The following is a 27,994-nucleotide window of genomic DNA, read 5'->3' as shown; positions in this document are numbered from 1 at the left end:
CTTTTCAAGAGGTAAAACGCTAAAACACTCTAAAATATGTTGAATGAATATGTGGAAGCTAATACTCCCTGGAGTTTAAACGTGAAATATCAATTTCGAGAGTTCCGTGGTGACCGAAAATGAAACTTTGTGCTAGATTTTGCAGATCGAAAAATTAATCTTACCGATTTGGCGCCGCGGCATGGCGACTTCGAACCAAGAACACGAATGCGAGCGCCCTTCGGTAGCGTGTTTGGCCATGTTGATGCAGAATCGGACAGATTGTTGTCGTGGATCGGTAAATTTTTATGAAACCGAGATCCTTACAGTGGCGGGCTAGGGAGGCTGAATCGATGTTTCCTGAGATGGTCGTTGCATACTTTTCGTAGATTACCTAGGAAACGGAGACTTCAAAAGTGAGTATTACTGCCCATTATTTAAGCAATTTAAAGTTCACATGAAATGAACAAAATAAATTTGGCAAGGATTGTTAGATTTGATTCATTCGTACATGTTTTTGTCGGAAAATCTCTATACAATTTAGTTAGCGAGATACGATTCTCCATGCAACAGGTAAGGATTGCACAGGACTTTCGAAAAATTACTTTTCATACGAAGTAAGTTGCCAGGCCAAGTGTATCGATTTAAAATGGTACTACATAGAATAAACAAAAATATTTTGCCTTCCAAACCGGTAGCTAGCAGTCCTAGCAGTGCTAAAAAAGTAATTTTCATTTACTCAAAATAAACGAAAATGACGTGTAAAAAATATCATTCTCAGTTCCGTTTGCAAATTATGAGAACGAGATTCATGTCCAGTCATCGACATAAGCGAAACAGTAGCTTCGAAATTGTGTTCTTCCTTTCATTTACCGTCTCAGTCATTTTCGTTTTTCAGTGATAAACGTATACTGTGCAATGTCGATATTCAACTGAAACTTCAAGCGACAATGACAGAAAAACGACACACAATGATTTCTACATGTTGGTGGTCATATCTATAGTAGTTTTGGTTTTCAAAGAGATTATGAGAAGTAATTACTTGGATTTATCATATTTTAGACACTCTTTATAGCCAAACGTCACCGATTTCCAATATGTCGATGAAGAAATGAGAATTGAAATTCGACTGATTCAGCCTGCAGACGATATTTTGGTTTCGTCTTGTCATAGGGGAACCATTGACGTTGTCATTGATTTCCTCTTTTGTTGTAATAAGAGACGTCTCATTTTGTGCAAATGATGCGATCATTTGCAAATGAGACAGTGAAAAAATATGAGGCTGTTAGATTCTTCCATTGAGAATGCGATAATATTTTAAGCTCTGCTTCCTAGTATGTGCAGTTCGCGCAAGCACCGATTTGACTCCTTGATTCCTGCAGATTGCAAGTCAGATGAACTTGCTTATTCAAGAAGCTAGAGATGATGCACATATTTTGTGCTGTTTTCTCCACATGAAAGAAAATCATTTTCTACTGATCTTTCGAATTCGAAAAAATGCCATCAACTTTGATTAGTAATTAAGTAACTCATTATTTAGATTTTTTGGAACTAATAAACCGATTGTTATTAAACCTGTTGAAATATTTAATATATTTGATATTTGAAGATTGAAAAAAATTGATCCTCCGTAAAAAGAAAAAGTGAGCCGTTTCTGTTTTCTGTTTCATAACATCTTGTTTGCGTGCTCTTGATAATGACTCTAACATTACCCACCTGCAATTTCTGTTGTATCTTATCTTCTCCGGTGAATTCTTTTCAATTCTATTGATCTTTCTCAATAGGAACAAAGAAAATTTATATTGAGGTTGTTTTTATTATTGCCAAAACAGATACATCTCTTGACATTAAGGACTAATCCGTCACCATCCCTACTGCCAAACTGCATCGTTACAAGCAAATAGTACCTCTTCACCGATATGTGTCGGCCAACTTCGTACTCAAAGCGTTTGCGCAACTATACAGTTTCTGAACTGTCATCCGAAATCTGAGCAAATTGGCTAAAGAGGCACGTTCGTTTGACTATTTTGTATGCACTGTAGATTTAAACGAAAACGAAACATCCTATTATAAATCACAGAAATTCTTTCTGAGAACATGCAGATATTCACGATAAAATTCTCATCATCGTTTCATTTCCCTGAAACGAATTTTGTTCTCAAATTTACAAGCTGATGGTGAACTCTCATGCTATTAATAAGCATTGTTGTTATGAACATTTTTGCGACAAATTTAAATCGATACAATGACAGTTAATGCAAATGTTTCCCATATTTAACATCCTCGTTGGCATTTGGTCCGGAAGACTCATGGAAAATTACACATGCATTGTGGTTGAAAGGGAAAATGAATAGCGTAAAAAAAAAATCATTGCCAAACTTGTTACCAGCATGTCACCATGTTGCAGGGATAATGAGAACACCGGTTGGCAGTTCCTGTGGTTTCAACAGTTCAAAGCCAATCCCGCTAACACTAACTATCGTCTATCTATGTTCTACACCTCGAACCGACCGATGCAACGTGGGACTTTGGTTTACTCATTTCCGACCGTGCCACAACTAATTAAATTACCGGTACGGCAACCCACCGCCAAATGGCCAACGGGGGAGAAAAGAACTGTTCAGTATTTTTCCAATCGTGGTCCAGTATATGCAAACAAAAAAAATGGCATTCAGTTCCAGTGGTGCAGTAGTGGCTGGGTCTGACAGATCCGCGGTGAATTCAATCACAGCTGTTTCGGATAGTACAGAAGTGCAAAAAGTGAAAATCGACGCTTTCGGCTCGTCCAAACGGAGCAATTCGGAGGAGAGTGATTGCGAGACCTCCCGAGGCCCGGACCGATACGTGAGACTACGAGAAGAGCACGTGGAAGCAGTGGTGATTCTCAAGCAGGGTAGCATCCTCAGAGAGAGCTTCGAGGATGCGAAGGACGCGGAAGCACTTTCCAGAAATAATGGGAAATTGACTTTTAATTTGACACCGGAACAACTCGGAAATACGGCGAGCTGTGGCATGGTGTGTGATGCGAAAAAATCCAGTTCGGTCGGAAACGTGTCATCGGAATGGAAGGGGGCAACGCGGAAATCGAGCCTGAGAGGGAACTCGTTACGCAGCTATCAGGGTGAATTGGAGAAGCAGCTAGTAGTGGAAAATTCAATGCCCATTCCACCGACAGTGGGAATGTATGACATACCGAAAAGAATTCTACTGCCAATGGCCAGTGAGGAGCGCGATTTGATGGACAGGAACGATGTCCAGGATAAAGTGCCGCAAAAGAGATTTGATGAAATTCTGTAGGTCTTCTGGATCTTCAGTGCTCGAATTCGCTCGGCTGACCAGGAGGCACAGGGCCAAACTTTCATGTCGTGTCAGCTGTGCGAGTTTGGGCAATTTGGCAACGAAGTAATTGGACAATCGTTTGATAAACTTTTCCAGAACCGTGTATGACCAGTTCCCTACAGATTTTCTACCGCCGAGGTACGTATGCGGTATTTGCAAACGGATATGCAATGACCCTCGGGTGCTGGACTGCCTGCACAGCTTCTGCAAGCGGTGTTTGATTGAGTTGGAGGCATCGAGCCACGCGGGCAGTAATCAGTTCTGGAGGCGAATCAACGAGAGTGGCAGCGTCGATCTGGATTCGGATGGCGTGGCGAATGATAGTACGGTGATCGGGATGAGTAGAGGGAGGGGAATCTACGTCACTGCGGTGTGCTTCTAGGTTGTTTAGTCGTTTCGATATTTGTAGGGTGGGATGGAATGTGATTGGAATTGCTATTGGACGTTTGAACTTTTCAAAGTGGTTACTGTTTTTGATGTTTTATCCATGGAAACTGTAGCTTCATAAGGGTTTATGTGAAACGGGTAATGTCTAATGAGTAATTTGTACAGAAAATTTCTTCCAGTCGAAGTCAATGCTTTCATATTAGTTAAAATTGTAAATAGTGAATCAGCTTCCGAGCAGCGCAATTTTTAATGGAAACGAAAATTTTTTCCTCAGCTAAATATTTATTTTGAACTGGGGATAAATGTAAATCAATTTTAAATCTCATTGTCAAAGACGAGCATTTTTTTCGCTCCCGATTTTCGGTTTCGGAAGGTGTTAACTTTGTAATTATTCGTCTTTCGAATCTCAATGGCTTTCTGACACTGAAAGGTAGAGTTAAAAGCAATCGTTCAGTCTAACTATCTTTCACCATTATCTTGAAAAACGTTGGTTTCATTTCGGAAGTTTGGAATGTGGACGCTGGTTTGTCGTTGACCTTCAAGACTTGAAATACGATATAGTTTGATTACCCTTCCGGAATCAGAACACTTGAAGACATTTATTTCTTTCTCGACGGATTAATTGAATGGTCCAAGACACTTGACTTTTAGTGTATTGATAGTAAATTCGGTTTGTGCAGTGATTGCAGAGCCATCACCCATCACATACTTCTATTGGGTGGAGCTTTGTAGATGTTTCAGAATGGCAAACTGTTTCATTGTATCAATCAAGAGACTGATTTTTGAAGAGTGTTTGAAGCTGGGCTCAAAGCTATTCCACTGTATAGGTCTCCTTAGACGATACCAGCTCACTTCTTTTAAATCGGTTCCAAGCAGAACCATTGAAAAAAATTTGGACCAGAAGGGACTACAATATCACGGGCCATGAAAATAAAAAAAGCAAGTGGTATAAAATTACTTATTTGTTATTGATATTAAACGAGATTTGTATTCTATTTTTGTACATAAAAAGTTACAGCGTTGACATTATGTTGCGATTAATTATATTCAATCTTCTTTTGTTATGGTCAACGAAGCTTCTTATAAGAACAATTTTAAACCTCCGAATTTCCGGACCACTGAAACATTCAGGGTCCGGTGGGATTCTCCCCTTTACCCTTTCTGGGCGGCCAAGATCCCAAGTTTTCTGATCCGAAAGCACCAGAAGTAACGGTTACAAACTTAGAAATCGATCTGATATCAGTTTTTTAGTGATCGCATAACCAATTTCTACTAACTTAACTTTGAATGAAAGGTCTTATGGTCCTATAGGATTTTTTCTGATTTATCTAAATATTAGACTTACGGTTCCGAAATTCAAGTATAATGAATACTAGCTAATTGAACCAGAAATTCAAATGAACGGTGCAAAAAACAGACAAAATCTCATAAACTTGGTTAAAAAATTCTTAGTTGGTCTTAGTTGACTTAGGCCATACAAATTGTACCTGTTTTCCGGTTCTGAAAGGGCCGAAAGTAAAAGAATTTAAATTGCATCTTACATCGATTTTCCAGAGTCCCCTTGACCGATTATCATCAACCTAGATTCAAATGGAAGGTCTTATAATTTTATAAAATAAATTATATTGAATACCCAACTTCCGGCTTCAGAAAGATGCAGTGGTGGGTGATAAAAATGTTCAGCCGTTCAGTTCTCTCAAACTGGGTTCCATACTCGTCCAATATGAGTTTTGAAGAATCCGACATTGAATAAAACCCGATTATACTAGTCCATCTTACTTACCTTATCTTTAAGAAACTCTAAGCAACCTTAGTGTCAATTCGGGCGTTTTGGGTTCGAAGCTCGTTTATTTTTGACCTTCAAGACTCGAGAATCAATTTAATTTATTGGTCCTTGCGTTAAATGGGAGCCAATCGCAGTCATTAACTCGTAACTCCGGGACCAAAATTCAAGGAGAATTTTTTTTTTAATTTTGACGGAGTATTCGAATGGTACATTACACTCGACTATCTGGGTCCCAGTAGTACATTCCACAGCAATTGCCGAGCAATACCAGAAATTGATTTAATTACCATGGATGAAGAAACCAAATCAGGATTGAGTTAAAATAAAAAACGATTGCCCAATATTTATAAATTCGTTGTTATTCGAAAGTATTCACTGCTCAAAAATGAGGCTCAATATTTTCTAATCGCAATTAGAGGGTGTACCGTTAAAAATCCGTACACACAGAATTCTTTCTCGAAATTTCGAATTTTTATCCCTTTATAATAATGTTTTCAAGAAGTAAAAAGAAATCATTAAAGTTTCAGGGGTTTACCAAATTTTGTGGTAGGGCACATAACAGATTTCCATATGTTCACGTTTCGTCTTTGACTAATCAGTGCATAGCAGTTCAAATTGAGCTGCTTAATGCAAAATGCATCGGCCAGAAAGAGAATGGAATGCAATGCTATAATCTTTGTTTGAAATTATCCAAAGAATATCCCCTTGGATCATCAACTTTCCTGAGTAAAGTAAAATATTAACTCATGCTTTCTCCAGTTTTTGCTACTTTAGGTTGTTTCAGAAGGTGCTCCTTCATAATGGGCCAGTATTTTATGTTGGACGAAATTCTGGAGTGTTCTGGGGGTTCAGATCTTTTGGCACGGTACCATTTGTCTTATACCACATTCCCCTCGTGTCTGGAATCGCCGGACCGATATCCTCCTGGTCGATCCCCTATAGCGAAGCGAGTGGCTCGAAGTCGAGAGATAAATGGTCCAAAGCTAGGACAGAACGACGCAGACGTACATGGCGACGCATAAGGCCGGGAAGGGTGCTTTGAGCACCGATAGCCTTCCTCCCCGAAGTAATACCTAACGGTAGTTCCGGGGAGGTAGGGTTGGAGATCCAAGGTGTTTTAGTGGGTAGTTCCAATTATACAGTGGTAGTCCTGTGGAGAATCCCACACTCTGTGCGTAAATGCATTTCACCTTGTAAAAAAACACGCCTCTCGTGTAGTGACATGAAGCCAATTCCTATCAGAACAAAAGGTGTACTCCACTTTTTGCAAATACAAAATCCAAAATCTAAACTTCTACATGTTCTGTGTTGGGAGGTTTGTTCATGTCTGGTCGTATAATTTTCGGACACGGCTCTTTGCGACCGTATTCCGTTTTTATCCCAGTTTGGGGATTTAGCCGCATCTCAGATTGAGGCGATCAGTTTCCGTTTGAAGGCCCCAATCACACGTTCGAGACCGTTTTTTGCTGACCTGGTGTTTTTTCCGGATCCTTGCTTCCGATCAACAGTGAGCCGTTCTTCGACCCCATTTATGATACCAGATACCATGGAATTCGCGATTCCAACTTTCTTCCGATGGCATAATAATTTTTAAAGTACTTTGTGCGAAATTTTTTCGCGCACGCTCTCTTCTTTCGTCGTCGTTTTGAAAACTTCAGCGCATCTGCTGAAATGAACTCGCCATCGAAAAATTTCAATTGATATTACTCAACTGATCAAAAGTTCGAATAATTTGGGTGTGTGCGAATTTTAAACGGTCAAATTGCAGCTGAAAAACCTGTTTTCATTAACCTAGTGGTGTGATGATGTCTTTCTCATATTACTCAAGTTTTCACAAATATCACTAGAGGATTCTGTCCCAAAATTTTATTTCTAATTTGAATTTAAGCTAGAAAGTTTATTTAGGTATGAACTAACATAACCTTTTCAATTTGTAAACAATTATGTCAGATTGAGAAGAGTTTTTCCTTTTTTTGGATCGTTGCTTTGAATAACGGTTTGCAATTATAAATACACTTTATCCTATAGTCCCGGAACCGGAAGTCGGATCCGAATAAAATTCAATAGCAACACATGGGACTACAAGACTCTTCATTTAAGACGAAGTGAAAATCAGTCAAGTCTGCTTTGAGAAGAATGAGTGAGTTCCGTTTTGTAGTTTTTGAGCAACACAGTTTGAAAAAATCTAGTGATTTATGACATTTTATAATATACACACAAACGGAGCGTCGTTTTTCACACAGATTTATATTCAAAACCATGTCAACTTGTGCGATTTGAAAATTACATGGCTTGAAATGGAATGAAATAAAAAACAAAAGATCGATAGCAACAACGCAACTTGAACCGAGAAGCATTAGATCATAAAGCACGTCCGTTAATCGTCTGAACCATAGAAGTCAAAATCTGTTTGATGATAATTAATACATGTCAATCCATACAGTGGCGCTTGGTAGCCGAGTGTAAATTACATTCGGAGCATGTAAAATTCTGTACTAGTGGAATATTTCCTCCTTTCAAAAAAATGAGTAGTTATGAATTGTATCGTTTGTAGAATTATGTCACTTGTAAAATTCGTAATTTTTTCTGTGAATATTTCCGGTACTTTCGTAACTGGGAACTAGAAATCGGCATAACCGAAGTCGTTTGGTTTAGCAAGTAACTGACACAACCTGAAATAGTTTTTAGCCAAATTTGGAATTTTTTTCTCTAAATGCCGATATGCAATTTCAAACACACTTTGCCCCATAGCTCTGGAACCAGAACTTGAATCCGGATGAAATTCTACGGTATGGGACTATAGGACCTTTCATTTGAGTCTAAATTTTTGAAAACCGGTTAAGCCATCTGCGAGAAAAATGAGTGACTTTTTCTAACACATATACTCATACATGCAAACAAACATGCATACATACATGAACACTCATGGATTTTCCATCTCGATGAACAAAGTCGAATGGTATATAACTGATTGAAACCTGTCCACTTTATTTGGGTTTCTAATATGTATTACCTTATGATAAAAAAAGAACCGGAATTATCATTTTAAAATTCCCGCGCTTGTCCAATCGGTAAACTTTTATTCTCTCAACGTTGGCAACACTTTTAATACACATTCTGTCGAATTTTGACGCATATCGTACGATTAGTTTTTGTTTGGCGTCTATACAAAGAAGTTGAAAAATTTTCGTGTGGCGATTTTTATAATGGATGAAAATTTAGAACAACGGCTCGCCTTCAAAGCGCCATTCGGTCGATTGTTGTGCGGTTTCAACGTCATATTCATAGATCCACACCTCATCACCAGTTATGATGCATTCGATGAATGTGGGGTCACTATCTGCGTTGGAAATCATCTCTTTGGCCACATCAACACGACGCTGTTTTTGAATGAAATTCAGCTTTTTTGGCTCCAGCCGAGAAGTGATCAATGTGTTCGGCTGATCCATAAGAGATGCCCAACAACACAGCAATCCCTCTAATCGGTACAGAACGATTTTGCAGCACGATTTGCTTCACTGATTCAATGTTTTCTTGAGTAAAAGATGTTGTTGGGCGGCCAGGGATCTCATCATGATCCAAGCTTGTACGACCACCTTTGAAGCATTTATACCACTCGTATGCCTGTGTTTTTCCTAGACACGATTCAGCAAAGGCCTTTTCTAACATTTTCAACGTTTCGGAACACTTAAATCCATTTGTAACACAAAATTTGATGCACGCACGTTGTTCTAAATTTTCATCCAATATATAAATCGCCACACGAAAATTTTTCAACTTCTTTGTATATACGCCAAACAAAAACTAATCGTACGATATGCGTCAAAATTTGACAGAATGTGTATTAAAAGTGTTGCCAACGTTGAGAGAATAAAAGTTTACCGATTGGACAAGCGCGGGAATTTTAAAAGGAAAATTCCGGTTCTTTTTTGATCATAAGGTATGTATTATATCAGTTCGTCGAGACTGTCTGTAAATTGTAATGATTTCGAGACCGAAATTATCAAGCTAAAATTAAAATGGAAGGTCTTATTAGTACCATTGCCTGCTTTTGAATTATATCTCTATCCGCATTTCAATTTTGAAGTAACGGTGTTTAATGTGTACCGGCTTAAAAGAATATAGACTCAATTTTCTTAGAGATAGCTTTTCCGATTTTCATAGGCTTAGATTCAAATGAAAGACCTTGTAATGTCACACCTTGTTATTGACTTGTCTGAGGATTCGATTTTCTGATACTGCTAGGGTGAAATGCTTCTCGGAGTCCGTTTGATCGATTTCCACAAGATAAGATATGAATGAAAGGTCTTGCAGTATTATAATCTGACATCGACATTTATCTGGATCCAACAACCGGTTTTAGAATTATAGGATAAAATGTACAAAAAAAATGAAAAAAAAACTGCAAGGTGAAATTTTTGTATACTTTGTCAAACTATTTTCATGTATCTAGATTCAAACGAAATGTTTTACAACTTTCTATTGAATTTGAATTTAGATTCAATTTTTGGTTCCGAAGTTACAGTTTGAAAAGTATTAAAACAACAATTTAAATTTTGATTTGTGTCTTTGTAAAAATTAAGCTAATATCTTGGAATTTAACAATTATTTCCCTCTTGTTAGTTGATGACAAAATTGAATAATAGAATACCCAGGCTGTGCTTTTAAAATCTCAATTGTTGTGGAATTTTTTCTCTGATCTGTCATTCGGTGCCGAAGTTACAGGGCAATTCATGAGTAAAATGATTGATATCATGAAAATGATAGACATTATTCATGATATAATGATTTTTAATCATGGTACCGGCAATGGATTCTCAATTGCCGTTCAAGATTCAACATTGGTATCCGAAAATCTCAGAGGAACATGTTCCAAAAAGTCGATATATTAATAATATTATTTCATTCCCGGTATATCTAGTGCATCGGAATTGCAAGCCGCGAACCTTCTTCCTGAGTGTATAGTGATATGTAGACATGTACTAATGTGGTTTCGCCTATGTTATTCAATCATGCGTACCCCCGCCGTGTTCATGTATGTGCCTACGAGTAGGTCTAACTTAGCTGGGGGTGGTGGGCATGTTCAATGTTCTCTGATTTATGACTTCTCGTGTAAGACACGTGCTTTCCGTTGTAGCAGGCGATGACTTTTATTGGCTTCTCATACCCACCGTCACACCATTTGCACCCCGTTTCAATTGTAACGAGTCTAGCCCACCTCGCCCGTTTGACAGCTGATTTATCGACGGTTTCGATGTTTCGTGCTTTGTCCCGGGTACTGACTGGTTAGCGGTTTTCGACTAGCGAAGAGTGTTGCTATTTGCTTAGACTGTTGGCGAGGAGAGCTGATTCTTTTTGATTTGCTCACTAAATCCGTTTTTCTTTGATTCTTTGTTTCCTATCCCGAAACCGACAATGTACGTGTCCTCCCTTTTTGAGTGTACGTAGCTGGCGATGAGAACTGGCAAAATGAAAAAAAACTTCCACCGACTGCAGCAGCACACGAGACCACACGTTCGGTCAAAAGTATAGCTAATCATGAAGCTTTCAGTGGAGAATCACGTTTCGATCAGATTAGAGCATCCTTTCATAGCTTCAAGGAGAAAAACTGTTTGAAATCTCCGTCCAAGGAGAAGGTAAGTGCTACTGATTGAAGTTAGTGAGGTTGATTATGGTATTTCGCACTCAAAAAGATCTTTGATTTGCACCGTTTCCGATACGTTGCATTCTGGTTCTGTAGTGCAGTTGTTTGATTTTCAGACTAAGAAAGGAGTCTCGAGGGCCAAAATGGCGTGCAGTGACAAGGACAGATTGCTGTTCTGCCCCAATTGTGGTGTTGCAACCGAAATACCCCTGGGAGGAGCCAGCCGTCTTCCACCACACTTCGTAATGGCTCGTAAAATAGAGGATATAATTTCGGCTTGCAATCCTCCGCCGAACATTTTGTGTGAACTGTGTTCCAACGAAGTAACGGTAAGCTATGCGATTTCTCAATTTAAATTACTTTTTCTTTAGCTCAAAGATTTAAATTGTACTAATCCCCCTTTTAAATACAAATTCCCCCGAACCCCCGTCCGTGACCACCGGCCGAATGTAGGCAACGTCGTCCTGTTCGACCTGCTCACTAAAGTTGTGCAATTTTTGCAAGGAGGCCCACCAGAGACAGCGAACCACGTCCGCTCACATCGTTCGTACGGTTGGTGAGCTGCTGAAAAAAACCCGCCGTACCGACCCAGAGGCACGCTCGATTAAGTGCCCCATGCATCCGGAGCATCAATTAAAATTATTCTGCACAGCTTGCCATCAAGTGATATGCAACGAGTGCACGGTGCACGTCCACCGTGACCATAAATATACGTCCGCGTCGAAAGCGTGTAAAATCTACGACAGGTTTGTGAGAAACGCCATCGAGCAGACCAAACCGATGGAAGACTACGCCATGCAGTCTGTCGGCCGGCTTCACGATATGTCGGCCCGGATCAACGGCAAGTGTGAAGCCGTGCAGCGGGACGTTGAAGCGTTCATTGACGAGTACGCCGAAGCCCTGGACGAGCACCGGAAAAGTTTGCTGAAACAGATTGACGACGTACGGGAGGCCAAGATGGATATGATTACCGCACAGCAGACGGAACTGGGTAAGGACGGGTGTTGGACATATGCGAACAGATTTCCGCGTAGGACCGGCAGGGAAACGCTCCATAGTATGCAAATACAACCTATTCCGTTAGATCGAGCTGCTAGTGTTTTTTTTTTTGGTTGATTTGTACCCTAATTTCTGCAATAACTTCTACGGCTGTTGATATTTTAATATGTCAATATCGCTTATTATTATTATTATTATTATTATTTTCATTGTTCACTATTCCATTATTGTTAAATTGTACTTAGTTCATTTTCGTTTGACTGTAAGGGCATTGAAACCGGAGATACATGAAAGACTGTTACGCGATGAGCTACGATGATTGACTTTATATTTTATTCAGTCAAAATAGTTTCCTATCCATAATTCATGTGCGATTGTCGTGGTAAAGAGTAACCGACGTGACTCTATAATTCTGCACTCATATAGGCCAGATTTTGAACAACGACTGCTGGGCCAATTTTTACGATCTCATAATATTGGGAGTACAAATTTATTTGGTATGTTTTTTTGGGGTAAAAAAAAAAGAAATTTGCTAGTTACTAATTTTTACACCTTTCAGGAAATTTTCGAATTCCATCTCGAAAAGATGCCTAATCTTTTGAGGTGATCCAATTTTTAATTCTGTGATTTCGATTTCTGCTAAAGAAATAAACCGACAAGTAATTAGAAGAAGCCGGGAAAATACGGCGGGTACGCAAAATGTCCCACTTGAGCGTTTCCAAATATTTTTTCTCAGAATCAGCTGCTCGCCAAAGTCGGGAAAAGTCGCTTTACAATGTCTCTCGATTTCAATTCATAAGGAACCCAACCGTCAACCCTGCTTTCGAATCATTCTCATGGATTTTAATCGTACAGAATGTGCTTGTTTGAGTCACTTCTCATGATTCTATAAACTACTCTTGCGTTTGATTCGGGTTTAAAAATACATACATGGTAGCAGCATCGCTTTTACGTATTAAGGTGAAATGTAGCGTCGTAAAAGTTGAACGAACCGTCGAACAAAGCATAACAAGAAAAACCGACACATAGAAACCAGAACTTTTTTTAGTGATTGAGCGCAGTGGGCTTACCTCTCGTTATGTTAACTTGTAAATAAGACTGGATGCAATGGAATCCTTCACACTTTGAATATATGCTAATTCAATCGTTATTGTTAGTGATTACTCTTACACTAGAGTTATGAATCACGAGTAATTATGAATGACTAACATGAGGTTATATGTATATGTATTGACTAAATTGCTAACCATGTACATACCTGAGTTTAGTAGCAAGCATGGATTCTTCTTCAAAAGAACGATTGAAGACAAGAGAACACTCAAGTATTTTCGATATCTTTTCCAGTAGTTCACACACAGTAGTTATATAAAAGTTATATTTTCAAATATTCTACATGAACGATAATATGGCTTGTATTTATTCCATTCAGTAGCCTGTCACGGTTGAAGTTTTAGTTTTGGTATAAAAATTGCTACAATCTAAAATAATACCTGTTATATGATGTTACACAGCCAAACATTATTGCTTCAGCAACATCAATGCATTGAGCTCAACAGAGTTGGACATTTTTAGCATTATAAATGACAGTTACTTAGAAAATAGACGACTTCTTACAATACCCATTTTATTGTATTCAACTCGTTTTCATTTTAACACAAACCCAATGCTGCATAAATTCGCGTCATTATTTGATATGTTATTTTTGCTCACGATATAATGCAACCTAGTCCACCGTGCATTTCTCATACTACCTCAATACGAAACAGCAGCGCGCAAGCAATAAAAAAAATGCGGAAAAGTTTTTGTAAACTTTTTTAAATTTCGATTGTTTTGGATAAAATTTTATAATTTTGAGTTGCATTTTCAGATTCTTTGTGAAATTCTGCCACAAACACTACTTTTCAGTTCTAAAATCATCCCCGTGGAACGAAATAGTAACCGTTTATACATTTTAATTACGGCTCGGCAAAGCAAAATGTCAAAATTCTAAGAATACTTAGTTGTGATAAATTTGATTTCGAAAACTTAAGTGTTTTTAGTTTTTCAAAAATCGGTCTAGTTTTTGAATAATTGATCAAAAACGCGATTCACGCATTCCGCTACATTTCACCTTAATGGGACCGGGGCACTTGCCCCCACTGCCCCTATGCAAATGCGGCCCTGTATAGTAGGGATTTTCAATAAATCGAAAGTCCTCATTTTGAATTTTGGAAGGCTTGGTTTCCTAACAATCAATTGATTATGTTTGATTAGAAATGGAAAATAATATCGTTCCACTAAAATTCAAAATTTGATATACATTCAAAAAAATTGAATTTTACAGGTAATTTAAAACCTTATAATTCATAAAGATCTAATTTGTCAAATGACGGAAAATTTCATTTGTAACGACTTAATGTTAGATTAGCATGAATTTTACTGGTTCCGACTGTAACTTACATTTTGGGTAGTGGTGTATGATCTTAAATGCACCTTTAACCGGCCAAGCGGATGTGTGCTGCTGTGGCTCAGTCGATTAACAGACGTGATTTGTAATCGAATGATTCTCGGTTCAAGTAGCGGCGGTCGATATCAGTATTCATTTATTTTATGTCATGAAGTTTTAGACACAATATTAAATGTTCTTCCGCGTAAATTTGCTTGAACTGCGACGCTCCATTTATGTGCAACTAATAAGATGTGATATCGCAGGGTTTCTTCGAAGTGTGTAAACTTCGGGTCAGGGCTTGCATATTGAAGCAACGAATATGAACGAAAGGGTTTCACTATCTGTGCTATTCACACACATTCGTATGTCAGGTAGAATTCACAGCGCAACCCAAGCCAGGAGAGCTGCTTCGTTCGTTCATTAGTTCATGAATATGCCCGCTTGCTGAGACCTATGCTTCATGAGGTTGGCATTTGATGAATGGTTCTCATATTGTAGATGCCTATGAGGAAACTAGTTTCATAACTTCTAGTTCCGATGAATATTAATTTAAAGAACATTGCTTTTAGTGTTTCTAGGATATGTACACAGTGTAAACTGCCAAGAAACAAATGGATCGTTTTGAAATGGGCTCAAATGCAAAATTTCTGCTATAAAATGTTTAAAGTCTGTTTGAAATGTGATCAAATTTGGTCTTGGAATGCGAACATTATGTTAAAAATGATTTCTGTAAACCTACTTTTTTAAAATAAACCGTAAACATTGCCTATATGACGTTGCTTCGCGTCTTGTAGCACATCGTGAGGCATGGTCTTCTTTCTCGTACAATACTAACGAGAGTGAACCCTTCATTTCATTACATTGTCATGGATTGCTTAGTTCATGTGTTAACTGAGAATGAGAGCACAGACGATTTACTTGGCAAGGGGAATTGGTCTGCTCAGTAGCATATACTCTCACGCATCCAGTTTCTCTCTAATATAGGTCTCTCATTCAGCCATGTCAAGCAAAGTGTTCACAGCAGATATTTTTTGTTGCTTCGTTCGTTTGAGGATTCACAATACAAGCCCTGCTTCGGGTTGAGTTGGAATGATAATATTTTGATTTTTTAAATGAAACATTCCTAAACTTTCAACCCTATAGCCTCTAACCTCTAACTCGCAAAGCTTTTTTACCTTTCCAACTTTCCAAGCCTTTCATAAACGGAAAAAACTCTCAACTCATTAGCATGTCATCGGGCAACCCATTACTAAAATTTTGCTGCGTCGCCGAAAGCAATCTGTCATTTCGTTCGGACGTAACGCAGATTGTGAACTTCGATTTGCGAATTAGAACGGTAACTGCCATGTTGGATTTTATTTCATTTGATTTATGAAGCAACCGCTTCAACGGAAAATAAAAAAAAAAAAAAAAATCAGGAATGTTTTAAGAATTGTCAGTAAGTTTTACAATTTGCTTAAATTTTTTGGAAATGTATTTCTAGCATGAAAGAATATTCAAAAATTTCGAAATATATTTTTCATACGATGTTGGTACCATTTTGGTTTTTTTTGTAATAAATATATAATTTTTGAACGCGTTAAAATTCTTCTTCTTCATTTTTTAAATGTGGACGACCACTATATTATATTTTTTTCTGCATAAAATTTCAATCAACCATGCGTTCTCATTGAAGCTCTATTGGAAGGAAACGCCTGTTGCTTAGCTCTAGTAGTTATGTTCCATGAGTTTTCTTCTAACTGATTTTCAATGGAAACGCATATTGATTGTTAATTTATTTTTAGGAAAAACTTCAATATTTTTTTTATACACATTTTGTAAAAATAAGAAACCGAAGCACTTCAACGTGAAGAGAATCTTTTTCTTCATTACTAAAAAACAGTAGTGTGATAAAATATATTTCAAAACTTTTAAATATTTTCTGATGCTATGAATACACTTCCAAATAATCTTGAGTTTCATCAGAATCTGACTTCTTGTTCCGAAATTTAAAGGTGATAAGTGTAAAAGGTTTGATGCTGTTGCTCAAAAGGACGAAGAAAAATCGTAAATAAATTTGAAAATAACTTTTTAGAGCGGTTAGCGGAATGAGCTTAAACGCTTAGAAAAATAAATTGCATTTAACTGCACTACATTGAAAAAAATCTTAACTGTTTCGTCACTGAACTGGAAGTGGAACTCACTTCGTTTTCTTATACAGTTTTCGTTTAATAATCAGAGCCGCCCAAACATTTTTTGAGATGTTTGTTTTAGCAACCTGGGGTCGCTCTAGATCGAACTTCAATCGCGTAGTTTTGCTTTGAACATTTTCTCGGGTCGCATGCGAGCTTGTTTATTTTTTCCTTTTTTATGAGTTGTTGTTTAGGACGCTTACCACGTGTTCGTTTTACTCGGAGTCAGAGTCGCCCGCGTGTAGGTTCAAAAACGAAAACGGTATTAGAGATGGCCTAACCGATCTGAGAACTGTTTCATCTTGTAGGTTATACTAGTTTACACACAAGCAAACTTTTTCGTTTTTTTTATATATTTTATATGAGAATATGACTCATATAAGACAGGTATCGATTCACCACTGTCTCACAACAACATGTTTTTGTTTTTGTTTTAATGGCTTCTTAAAATATATTGGAAAATAACTACTAAATAACAAAAATGATAGCTTGTCACAGAAATGGAACCTTATAGATAGGACTCGAGTTTAAGATAAACTATGTTTTCGATTCTTGTGTTATAACAAACAAATAAATTAGTCGTATCAAAATAAATTAGTTTGTAGGAGTTTTGAAGTATCTTCGGTTAACTGAGCTGAAATGGTTCCGATCGGCTCTCAAACTGATCTTGTGATATCAAAATTTGTGGAATTCTTTGGTAGGTCTTTGTCATATCTTTGGAAATAGATTCCTGTAAAACAATGATCCTTCTCCATTCAAAAACCAGACTTACAGGTGTATAAAAGAAACTCAATAATTGCAAGGGCCCTCGGCTAAAGACCTATTTGTTAAAACCGAGGTGAAAAATTTTTTCTACAATACAATACAATATAATACAATACAATACAATACAATACAATACAATACAATACAATACAATACAATACAATACAATACAATACAATACAATACAATACAATACAATACAATACAATACAATACAATACAATACAATACAATACAATACAATACAATACAATACAATACAATACAATACAATACAATACAATACAATACAATACAATACAATACAATACAATACAATACAATACAATACAATACAATACAATACAATACAATACAATACAATACAATACAATACAATACAATACAATACAATACAATACAATACAATACAATACAATACAATACAATACAATACAATACAATACAATACAATACAATACAATACAATACAATACAATACAATACAATACAATACAATACAATACAATACAATACAATACAATACAATACAATACAATACAATACAATACAATACAATACAATACAATACAATACAATACAATACAATACAATACAATACAATACAATACAATACAATACAATACAATACAATACAATACAATACAATACAATACAATACAATACAATACAATACAATACAATACAATACAATACAATACAATACAATACAATACAATACAATACAATACAATACAATACAATACAATACAATACAATACAATACAATACAATACAATACAATACAATACAATACAATACAATACAATACAATACAATACAATACAATACAATACAATACAATACAATACAATACAATACAATACAATACAATACAATACAATACAATACAATACAATACAATACAATACAATACAATACAATACAATACAATACAATACAATACAATACAATACAATACAATACAATACAATACAATACAATACAATACAATACAATACAATACAATACAATACAATACAATACAATACAATACAATACAATACAATACAATACAATACAATACAATACAATACAATACAATACAATACAATACAATACAATACAATACAATACAATACAATACAATACAATACAATACAATACAATACAATACAATACAATACAATACAATACAATACAATACAATACAATACAATACAATACAATACAATACAATACAATACAATACAATACAATACAATACAATACAATACAATACAATACAATACAATACAATACAATACAATACAATACAATACAATACAATACAATACAATACAATACAATACAATACAATACAATACAATACAATACAATACAATACAATACAATACAATACAATACAATACAATACAATACAATACAATACAATACAATACAATACAATACAATACAATACAATACAATACAATACAATACAATACAATACAATACAATACAATACTATACAATACAATACAATACAATACAATACAATACAATACAATACAATACAATACAATACTATACAATACAATACAATACAATACAATACAATACAATACAATACAATACAATACAATACAATACAATACAATACAATACAATACAATACAATACAATACAATACAATACAATACAATACAATACAATACAATACAATACAATACAATACAATACAATACAATACAATACAATACAATACAATACAATACAATACAATACAATACAATACAATACAATACAATACAATACAATACAATACAATACAATACAATACAATACAATACAATACAATACAATACAATACAATACAATACAATACAATACAATACAATACAATACAATACAATACAATACAATACAATACAATACAATACAATACAATACAATACAATACAATACAATACAATACAATACAATACAATACAATACAATACAATACAATACAATACAATACAATACAATACAATACAATACAATACAATACAATACAATACAATACAATACAATACAATACAATACAATACAATACAATACAATACAATACAATACAATACAATACAATACAATACAATACAATACAATACAATACAATACAATACAATACAATACAATACAATACAATACAATACAATACAATACAATACAATACAATACAATACAATACAATACAATACAATACAATACTATACAATACAATACAATACAATACAATACAATACAATACAATACAATACAATACAATACAATACAATACAATACAATACAATACAATACAATACAATACAATACAATACAATACAATACAATACAATACAATACAATACAATACAATACTATACAATACAATACAATACAATACAATACAATACAATACAATACAATACAATACAATACAATACTATACAATACAATACAATACAATACAATACAATACAATACAATACAATACAATACAATACAATACAATACAATACAATACAATACAATACAATACAATACAATACAATACAATACAATACAATACAATACAATACAATACAATACAATACAATACAATACAATACAATACAATGCATTTCGTATGTTTTGCCTTTCTCATATAGAAAGGTTATGCAATTACTGTGAAAACCTACTTTTAACCGAGTGTCATATACAATTCTCAGTTCGTCGAGTACGCAAAATGTCTGTGTGTGTGTGTGTGTGTGTGTGTTTGTGGTTGTGGTTGTGTGTGTGTGTGTGTATGTGCGTGTGTGTGTGTGTAACGTTTTTTTGCACTAACTTTTCTCGGAGATGGCTGAACTAATTTTCACAAACTTAGATGCAAATGAAAGGTCTTGGAGTCCCATACAAAATTCCTGTATATTATTTGGATCCGACTTCCGGTTCCGGAGTTATGGGGTAAAATGTTAAAAAATTGTGAAAATAAATACACCAATTTTTTTTGGAGATGGCTGAACCGATTTTTACAAACTTAGATTCAAATGGAAGCTCTTTAGGTCCCATACTAAATTCCTGAATTTCATTTTGATTTGACTTCCGGTTCCGGAGTTATGGGGTAAAATGTGCACAAAAATGAAAATATGTTTTCTAGCTTTTCTCATAGATGGCGCGACAAACTTAGGTTCAAATGAAAGGTCCTGTGGTCCCATACGGAATTCTTAAATTTCATCCGACTTCCGGATCCGGAGGACAAAGTGTGTTAAAAATTTTATACCATCACTGACAAGGGCGAAACAAACCGTAAAAAAAATCTAAATCGACCTCAAATATCCTCCAATTGATAGTTATTATCAGTAGACGGTCAAACAAATTGATTTCAGTTATTCTTTCAAGAATCGAAGAAAATTATTTTAAAGAAAACCACAGTATTATATATTATATGATTGATATGAGAAAGGCATCATTACACCACTAGGTGAATTGAAACAGATTTTTCATATACTTATTGGTACCTTTCCAAAATATATCTGTGAAAATGTTTCTTCGGTAATTTTGGATGCCCTTAACCGTTGTGCACTCGAAAAAAAAAACACCTTTAACCACCCGAATGGGTACCCGGGTACCCATTTTTTTAAATCGCTGTAAGTTGAGCATTTTTCAACCGATTGAAGTAATTTTAGCACTGTTGGATTCAGGAACTTAAGCTCTTTGGGATTGGTACCCATAAAGATGGACATGGTGCTCCTGGTTCCCAGGAACCCGGATATCCTAAATGAGTTCCGACATCGAGGCATTTATACACGGATTTCACGTATTTTTGTAATCTTATCTAAGAATTGCTATATGAAATCAAGTGCTATGCTGAGTTGTTATGTTTATATATTTCAGGGGGCATCCGTTATGTACGTAACATAAAATTTTGAATTTTTCTACCACTCCTTTCCCCCTTTGTCGAGCATTTCTCAATCTTTTCACCATGTATTGTCACGTATTTTTGAAACCTCTCCCCCCTAAACGCGTGACGTACTTTATGTATGTTCCCTTATATACTTCACTTTCTTATCTTCAGTTTGAAAATTATTATGTACTTCAGGCCTATTGCGAGGAGCACGCAATACAATTTTTAATTCTGGCAACAAACATTTCGAAACATCACGAAGTTACTTCCCAAACAGTTTCGTTCTCATTTATATTTCCTTTTTTTCGTTCTATGAGAGTAAGTCCAGAATAGGCCAACTACCCTTTAGATGACGTCATTTTTCTACAAAAGGTTCATTTTGGTACGGCCTTTCTCAAATAGCTGGTTTGGAAAAGTTTCAAATTAGTAAATGACATTTATGGTGGAAAACACAAGTGTCGGAACATTCTACGGAAATCCGGATTAACGGGAACCAGAAGAACCTACTACAGCAATATACACGGCCATCGAAAAGTGGATAAATTTCTGAATTTACCCGTACTGAAAAAATTCAAATCGGATGGAATTTGCCTTAGTTACAAGCATTTTTATTTGTGGGTACCCGGGTACCCATTCGGGTGTTTACGTAATAAAAAAAATTTGAGCCCCCCCATTCGACCCCCCTTACTGTAAAATGAAAAGTCAAAGCATGAGAAGTTATGGTCCAACTAGTTCTTGGAATTGACCGAATTGCAGAATCTTAGTTTAAACCTAACTCAGAAATTTCTTATTTTGAAATTCGAAAAGGTACCCGGGTACCCATTCGAGTGCATAAGGGTTAAGGGGCGGGTAGGGTTTAACACTTTTGAAAAGTCATTTATTTTTTTCTTTGTGTTTGCTTATAGTAAAACATTCCAAGAATGTTCTATGAAATTTTCAAGACCATCGGAACTAAACTCATCAAGCTATGGGCCTTTATCTTATCTCATACTGCGAAGAAGTAAAAGCTCGGCACAGGTTCAAGATTTCTGCCTCGATTGTCTTAAAAAATTCTTGAAATGTTTCATTATAACAATATACAAAAGAAAAAATATGATTTTTTGAAAATGTTTAATCCTACGGGCTCTCTAGAAAAAAAACTGTTTCCTTAGATATTATAGATAAATAACTTTGAACGCATTTTTCTCGAAAGCAGGTTTTAAAAGTCCGTGTCCATCGTCATTCAAAAAGTACTGCACCATAAATAAAGAACCACAAAAAAAAAATAAAAATATCAGACAGAAATGTTGGGGTCTAGAAAATCATCTAACAGATCGGCTGAAAAGTTCGTATCGTTTCTATGAGAGGGCGCCACTAGAATTAAATCCATACCATTTTCAGTTAGTACCAACCTTCAAAAGATACGTGTATAAATTTGACAGCTGTCTGATTATTAGTTTGTGAGATATTGCATTTTGAGTGAAGCTACTTTTGTTATTGTGAAAATAATGAAAAAAAAAAGGAATTTCGTGTGTTGATGAAACACTACTTTTTGATGAAAAAAAGTGCCGCCGATACCAAAAAATGGCCTGATGAGTGTTATCCAGACTCTGCACCGGGCGAAGCAACAATTCGCAAGTGGTTTGCAAAATTTCGTACTGGTCATATGAGCACCGAAGACGATGAACGCAGTGGACGTCCAAAAGAGGCTGTTACCGATGAAAACGTGAAAAAAATCCACAAAATGATTTTCAATGACCGTAAAGTGAAGTTGATCGAGATAGCTGACACCCTAAAGATATCAAAGGAACGTGTTGGACATATTATTCACGAATATTTGGATATGAGAAAGCTTTGTGCAAAATGGGTGCCGTGTGAGCTCACAATCGATCAAAAACAACAACGAATTGATGATTCTGAGCAGTGTTTGGAGCTGTTATATCGAAATAAAACCGATTTTTTTCGTCGATATATAACAATGGACGAAACATGGCTCCATCACTTCACTCCGGAGTCCAATCGACAGTCAGCTGAGTGGACTGCACGTGATGAACCGAACCCAAAGCGTGGAAAGACTCAACAATCGGTCGGTAAGGTTATGGCGTCTGTATTTTGGGATTCGCATGGTATAATTTTCATCGACTACCTTGAAAAGGTAAAAACCATCAACAGTGACTATTATATAGCGTTATTAGAGCGTTTGAAGGACGAAATTTCAAAAAAACGGCCTCATTTGAAGAAGAAAAAAGTTTTGTTTCATCAAGACAATGCACCGTGTCACAAGTCGATGAAAACCATGCTGAAATTGAACGAATTCGGCTTCGAATTGCTCCTTCATCCACCGTATTCTCCAGATTTGGCCCCCAGTGACTTTTTCCTGTTCTCAGACCACAAGAGAATGCTCGCTGGTAAAAAATTTAGAAGCAATGAAGAGGTAATCGCTGAAACTGAGGCCTATTTTGAGGCAAAGGACAAATCGTACTACAAAAATGGTATCGAAAAGTTGGAAGATCGCTATAATCGCTGTATCGCCTCTGATGGCAATTATGTTGAATAATAAAAACGAATTTTGGCAAAAAATGTGTGTTTCTATTAAACGAAAACAACTTTTCAGCCGAACTGTTACTCTATCTATGCTGCTATAATTTGTTCACTTCTGAAGTCTGCGCAAAGATACAGTGGACACCGGAAATCATGGCTTTCAATATTTTTTCAAGAAAAAATTACAAAAAGTTGTGCGAATGATGCTTTGTATTATGCAAAACGTTTGAGTCTATTTTGCTGAACGATAGTTCTGAAATAGAATCGCAAAAATTATGTGTTTTTTTTTCATTTAGACCCTAACCTTCCCTTAAAAGTTGTGCAGAGAAAAATTTTCCAACATTTTACTCAAGTGCAAAGAATTAGCTGAATTTCAAATTTGCAAGGTTTTAGTTTCATAATTCGGATTTGTGTCGACAAAGTCGAAAATGGAAAATAAAAGTGAGCTACATTTCGTAAGAGATGGTGGAAGTTATTTTCACATACTCAAAATCAAATGAAAGGTAACAAAATCCCAAAAGCAACATTTTGGTAATAAATTCCTTTTGCAGAATTTGTTCTACTGTTTCAACTCATTAAAAGCTCCAAAATGGATCTCACTCTGATTCTTAAGAGCTGGGAATAATCAAATGAATCCAAAGAGATTTTGATTTTATACCTTGCTGTATTTCTGCATTCGACATGTGTTGCACATACACAATCAAGTATCACGAAAACAAAAGCTCTCTTGGGAACGTTCATGTTTTTGAGCGATTTTCTACACCACGGACAGTTTTTTTAAAGAAAAAAAATCGTTTTGAGCAGAATTGTTTTAACGATTGATAAGAAAACTTTTCGAGATAATAACTGATGTTTCAAATCAATAGTACTCTCCAAGCGTAAATTCATATCTACAGTGTGTCACGAACGAGAAACGTATTGAATTTTCAAACTATCGAGAAAGTTTATTGTTTGCACCCCTTACGTACTGAACAGTGGTAGTTTTATGTTCGATAAAGTTGCTCACAGCGTTATCTATATCCCGATCAAACTATTTATTGCACCGGCAAACATTGACGCATAATAATACCTTCCTATACATTTTCTCTCTCTCTCTTTCGGATGGCCACGGTCGTTTGCAGAACAACGCTCGAAGAATGCACGTACGGCAATTGAATTTACCGAAGAGATCATCAACGAGGGAAATGAGGTGGAAAATTTGGTGTTTGTCAGTATCGTGCTGAAGCGCTTGGAGCAATGTCTTAAACCGAACCGAACGCTCGACTTCAAGGTGACGGACACATTGGAATTCCTGCCGGAGGAGATGGCACCGTGTGCCAAAGCCCAGAACCGGATTCCCATGTACGGGGTCGTAACGACCCAGAAGGCGGATCCAAGAAAATGTTCGCTGGAGAATTGCGTCGGGCTTACGTGCCTGAAAGTACACAAAAAGGTTGAACTATCGCTCGTCACCAGGGATTACGAGGGTAAATCGATGAATCACGGCGGGATTATGGTCCAAACTGATCTCCGCTACCGGGACGACGACAGCCTAGTCATCTCGGTCAGCATCGTTGACAAAAGAGACGGCTCCTACCGGCTCTCATTTGTGCCGGAACGGGCAGGTGTTATGAATCTGATGATTTCCGTTGATGGGAAAGTTATTGAGGTAAGGAATATGCTGCTGAATGCTGTAAAAAGAGTGGTTTATGGTGCTACTGTTTTTGTTTCTCTCTTTCCCGGTGTCCACCGCCCCCTCTGTGAGTGTAGGGCTGTCCGTATGTGCTGCGAATCCATAACTTACGGGCACACTATGGCGTGTATCACTGCTGTTCGTTCTGTTCGAGCAACGGATCGAAACTGAGCACCTGTGCGTGCGGTAGTATCATGCCTGGCGGGTATCGAGGCTGTGGACATGGGCACGAAGGGCATCCCGGTCAGCGGCACTGGTCCTGCTGTGCCAATCTCAAGGAGTATTCCGATTGTGTGGCTTCGACGATAAAGACCGGTAAAGGTGGTTGAAGCATGTGTCGCAACGAGATCGCTTTGTTGTATAGAAGCTGGGTCATAAAAATGCTATTTGATTAGATTCTCATTCCGGTGAACGGTTTCGTACGAAGCATAGGAGGATGGAACACATTCTACAACAAATTTGATCTTTTTTTTTGATAAAATTATTGAAATATTAGCTGTTAGTTTATACATAATAAATGCATAATAAATTACTGAATACTCCAAAGTTATTTTGAACCTGCAGCTGTTCCGAATTGTGTCAGAATGAATTGTTTCCAGAAGAGAAATAGTTTAATTTAAATATCGACGATTCAATGCTAGCTCGAGCGATTGTAATTCCGATGACATACTGGTATCACTGAATTAATCAACACATTCTGTTGGGAATGCTGCTTGACTATCACGCCGGAAGGGACAAACCATGTATAATTTATCGGATGGGTTCTACGACGATGGTTGCATTGCTTTCCTCTGTCGGCTAGCTGCAACCATCGCAAGCTGCCGAAGTCACAGTGGAAAAGCACACAAGTCGGGCGTACCGAGTTTCGAGGTGAAATAAACCACATTCATGTCATGTTTTCGGTACTTTCGACGTTTTTAATTTAGCAGTTTATGGAAGTCCTTCATATCTCGTACACGAGAATAAGATTCCAGCGTTGCTTGCTATACAGATGTTCTCAGCGAAATTCATACCATGATCAGAATTTTCTCCTCATACCATAAATATATGATTTCACATTTTTCCATTCTATCATTTCTATCACGTAGATTTTCAAGAGTTTTGTGTTATGCGTCGGAGTAGGTAACCAAATAAATAAGTATACAAGCACCATGTTATAACTTGTGGAAAACTGATGCTCGATATCTTCTCGCTCGTAATTCATATCTATAAAATCATATTCTTTTAGTTTGACTTTTGCGTTGTAAATTTATCACAAGCTTGATTAGAATTGAAGAAGATAGAAACTAAAATTATGTGATAGTGTGAAAAGCATGTCTATTTTAATAAAGCATATTTAGCATTACGATAGGAAAAAACCTCAATTATGAGTAGTAGTTGAAAACTTTATGCGGAACAAATCGAACCGACGTGAAGAATTGACATACATAAGTAATACTCATACACACAACCTCTAAGGCGGCACACGGCAGCGGAGTGAAATCGATGCACAGATGCCGGTTACTGTGCTGCACTGAGAAATGCACTAAATTCGATCATGCGCATACTTCACCAGCACAACTGAAAACCGAAAGCTCGTCGTTCCGGAGAAAGCTTTTACCATGTATAGTGTTTTGGAGCAATTGATAGATTTCGGCTTGGGTAACAGCACGGGGTTGTCTGAATGGGCCGCACGAAATCGGTTTCGACATAGGCCAGGCTTTTCAGCACCTAGTTTTTGGTTTGCGTGGTAGTTCGTTCACATAGTTTCATACATTTTGCCTCGTGCAGAGCCATACTGAATATTGGATGAATGCCACTCGAGTTTGGTTCCGCATCGACATCGCTTCGAGTAATTTAACAACGGAGGAAAATTTCAAAGCTTCCGAAGCGTGGAATTCAACAATTATTGAAAATGTATGTACAATCGATCTTTTCAAGTAGTTCTGCGTAGAATTTCATAGAACAACTCCCATAGAATTAGTACATTTTAACCTTTCCATGACCGTCCAAAAACAGAAACAAAGCTCCTGAATTTCATTTTAATCCAAATTCCGGTTCCGGAATTGCAGGATGTGAAATTAATGTCACTCACTTTTCTCGGACATGGTTGAACCGATTTTCGCAAACTTAGATTCAAATGAAAGGTCTTATGATCTCGTATGAAATTCCGAGATTTCATTTGGATCCGACTTCCGGTTCCGGAATTACAGGGTTACATGCATTAAAAATGTGAAGATAATGTCACTCACTATTCTCGGAGATGGAAGGTCCTAAGATGCCATAAGAATATCATTCGGTCCGAAGGTAGGGTGCTTAGTATAAAAATGTCAATTTTAAGAATACTTTGTTCATAAGCTATTCTAGTGCTTTTTTCAGACCATGAGAGTCTGTAAATTAATAAATAAATTATTGAAAGTCCCGTAAACGGATTACTGAATTTTATCCAAGACCGACAAC

The 27,994-nt window shown here is 36.4% G+C and overlaps 1 protein-coding gene across 1 annotated transcript; it reads left to right on the top strand.

Moving 5' to 3' along the window:
• The first annotated feature begins 2,619 nt into the window (after window positions 1-2,619).
• LOC131431122 (E3 ubiquitin-protein ligase TRIM45) lies at window positions 2,620-26,094 on the top strand. Its single transcript, XM_058596634.1, has 7 exons — window positions 2,620-3,272; window positions 3,415-3,641; window positions 10,940-11,127; window positions 11,252-11,464; window positions 11,589-12,126; window positions 25,005-25,531; window positions 25,633-26,094. Exons 1-7 carry the CDS (start codon window positions 2,629-2,631, stop codon window positions 25,882-25,884), a joined length of 2,589 nt encoding a protein of 862 aa, XP_058452617.1. The 5' UTR covers window positions 2,620-2,628; the 3' UTR covers window positions 25,885-26,094.
• Window positions 26,095-27,994: the final 1,900 nt, after the last annotated feature.

The sequence above is a fragment of the Malaya genurostris genome, chromosome 2, assembly GCF_030247185.1.
Source record: "Malaya genurostris strain Urasoe2022 chromosome 2, Malgen_1.1, whole genome shotgun sequence".
Classification (NCBI taxonomy): domain Eukaryota; kingdom Metazoa; phylum Arthropoda; class Insecta; order Diptera; family Culicidae; genus Malaya; species Malaya genurostris.
The sequence above is the reverse complement of the archived record's forward strand: the minus strand, read 5'-3'. Positions and strand labels throughout refer to the sequence as shown.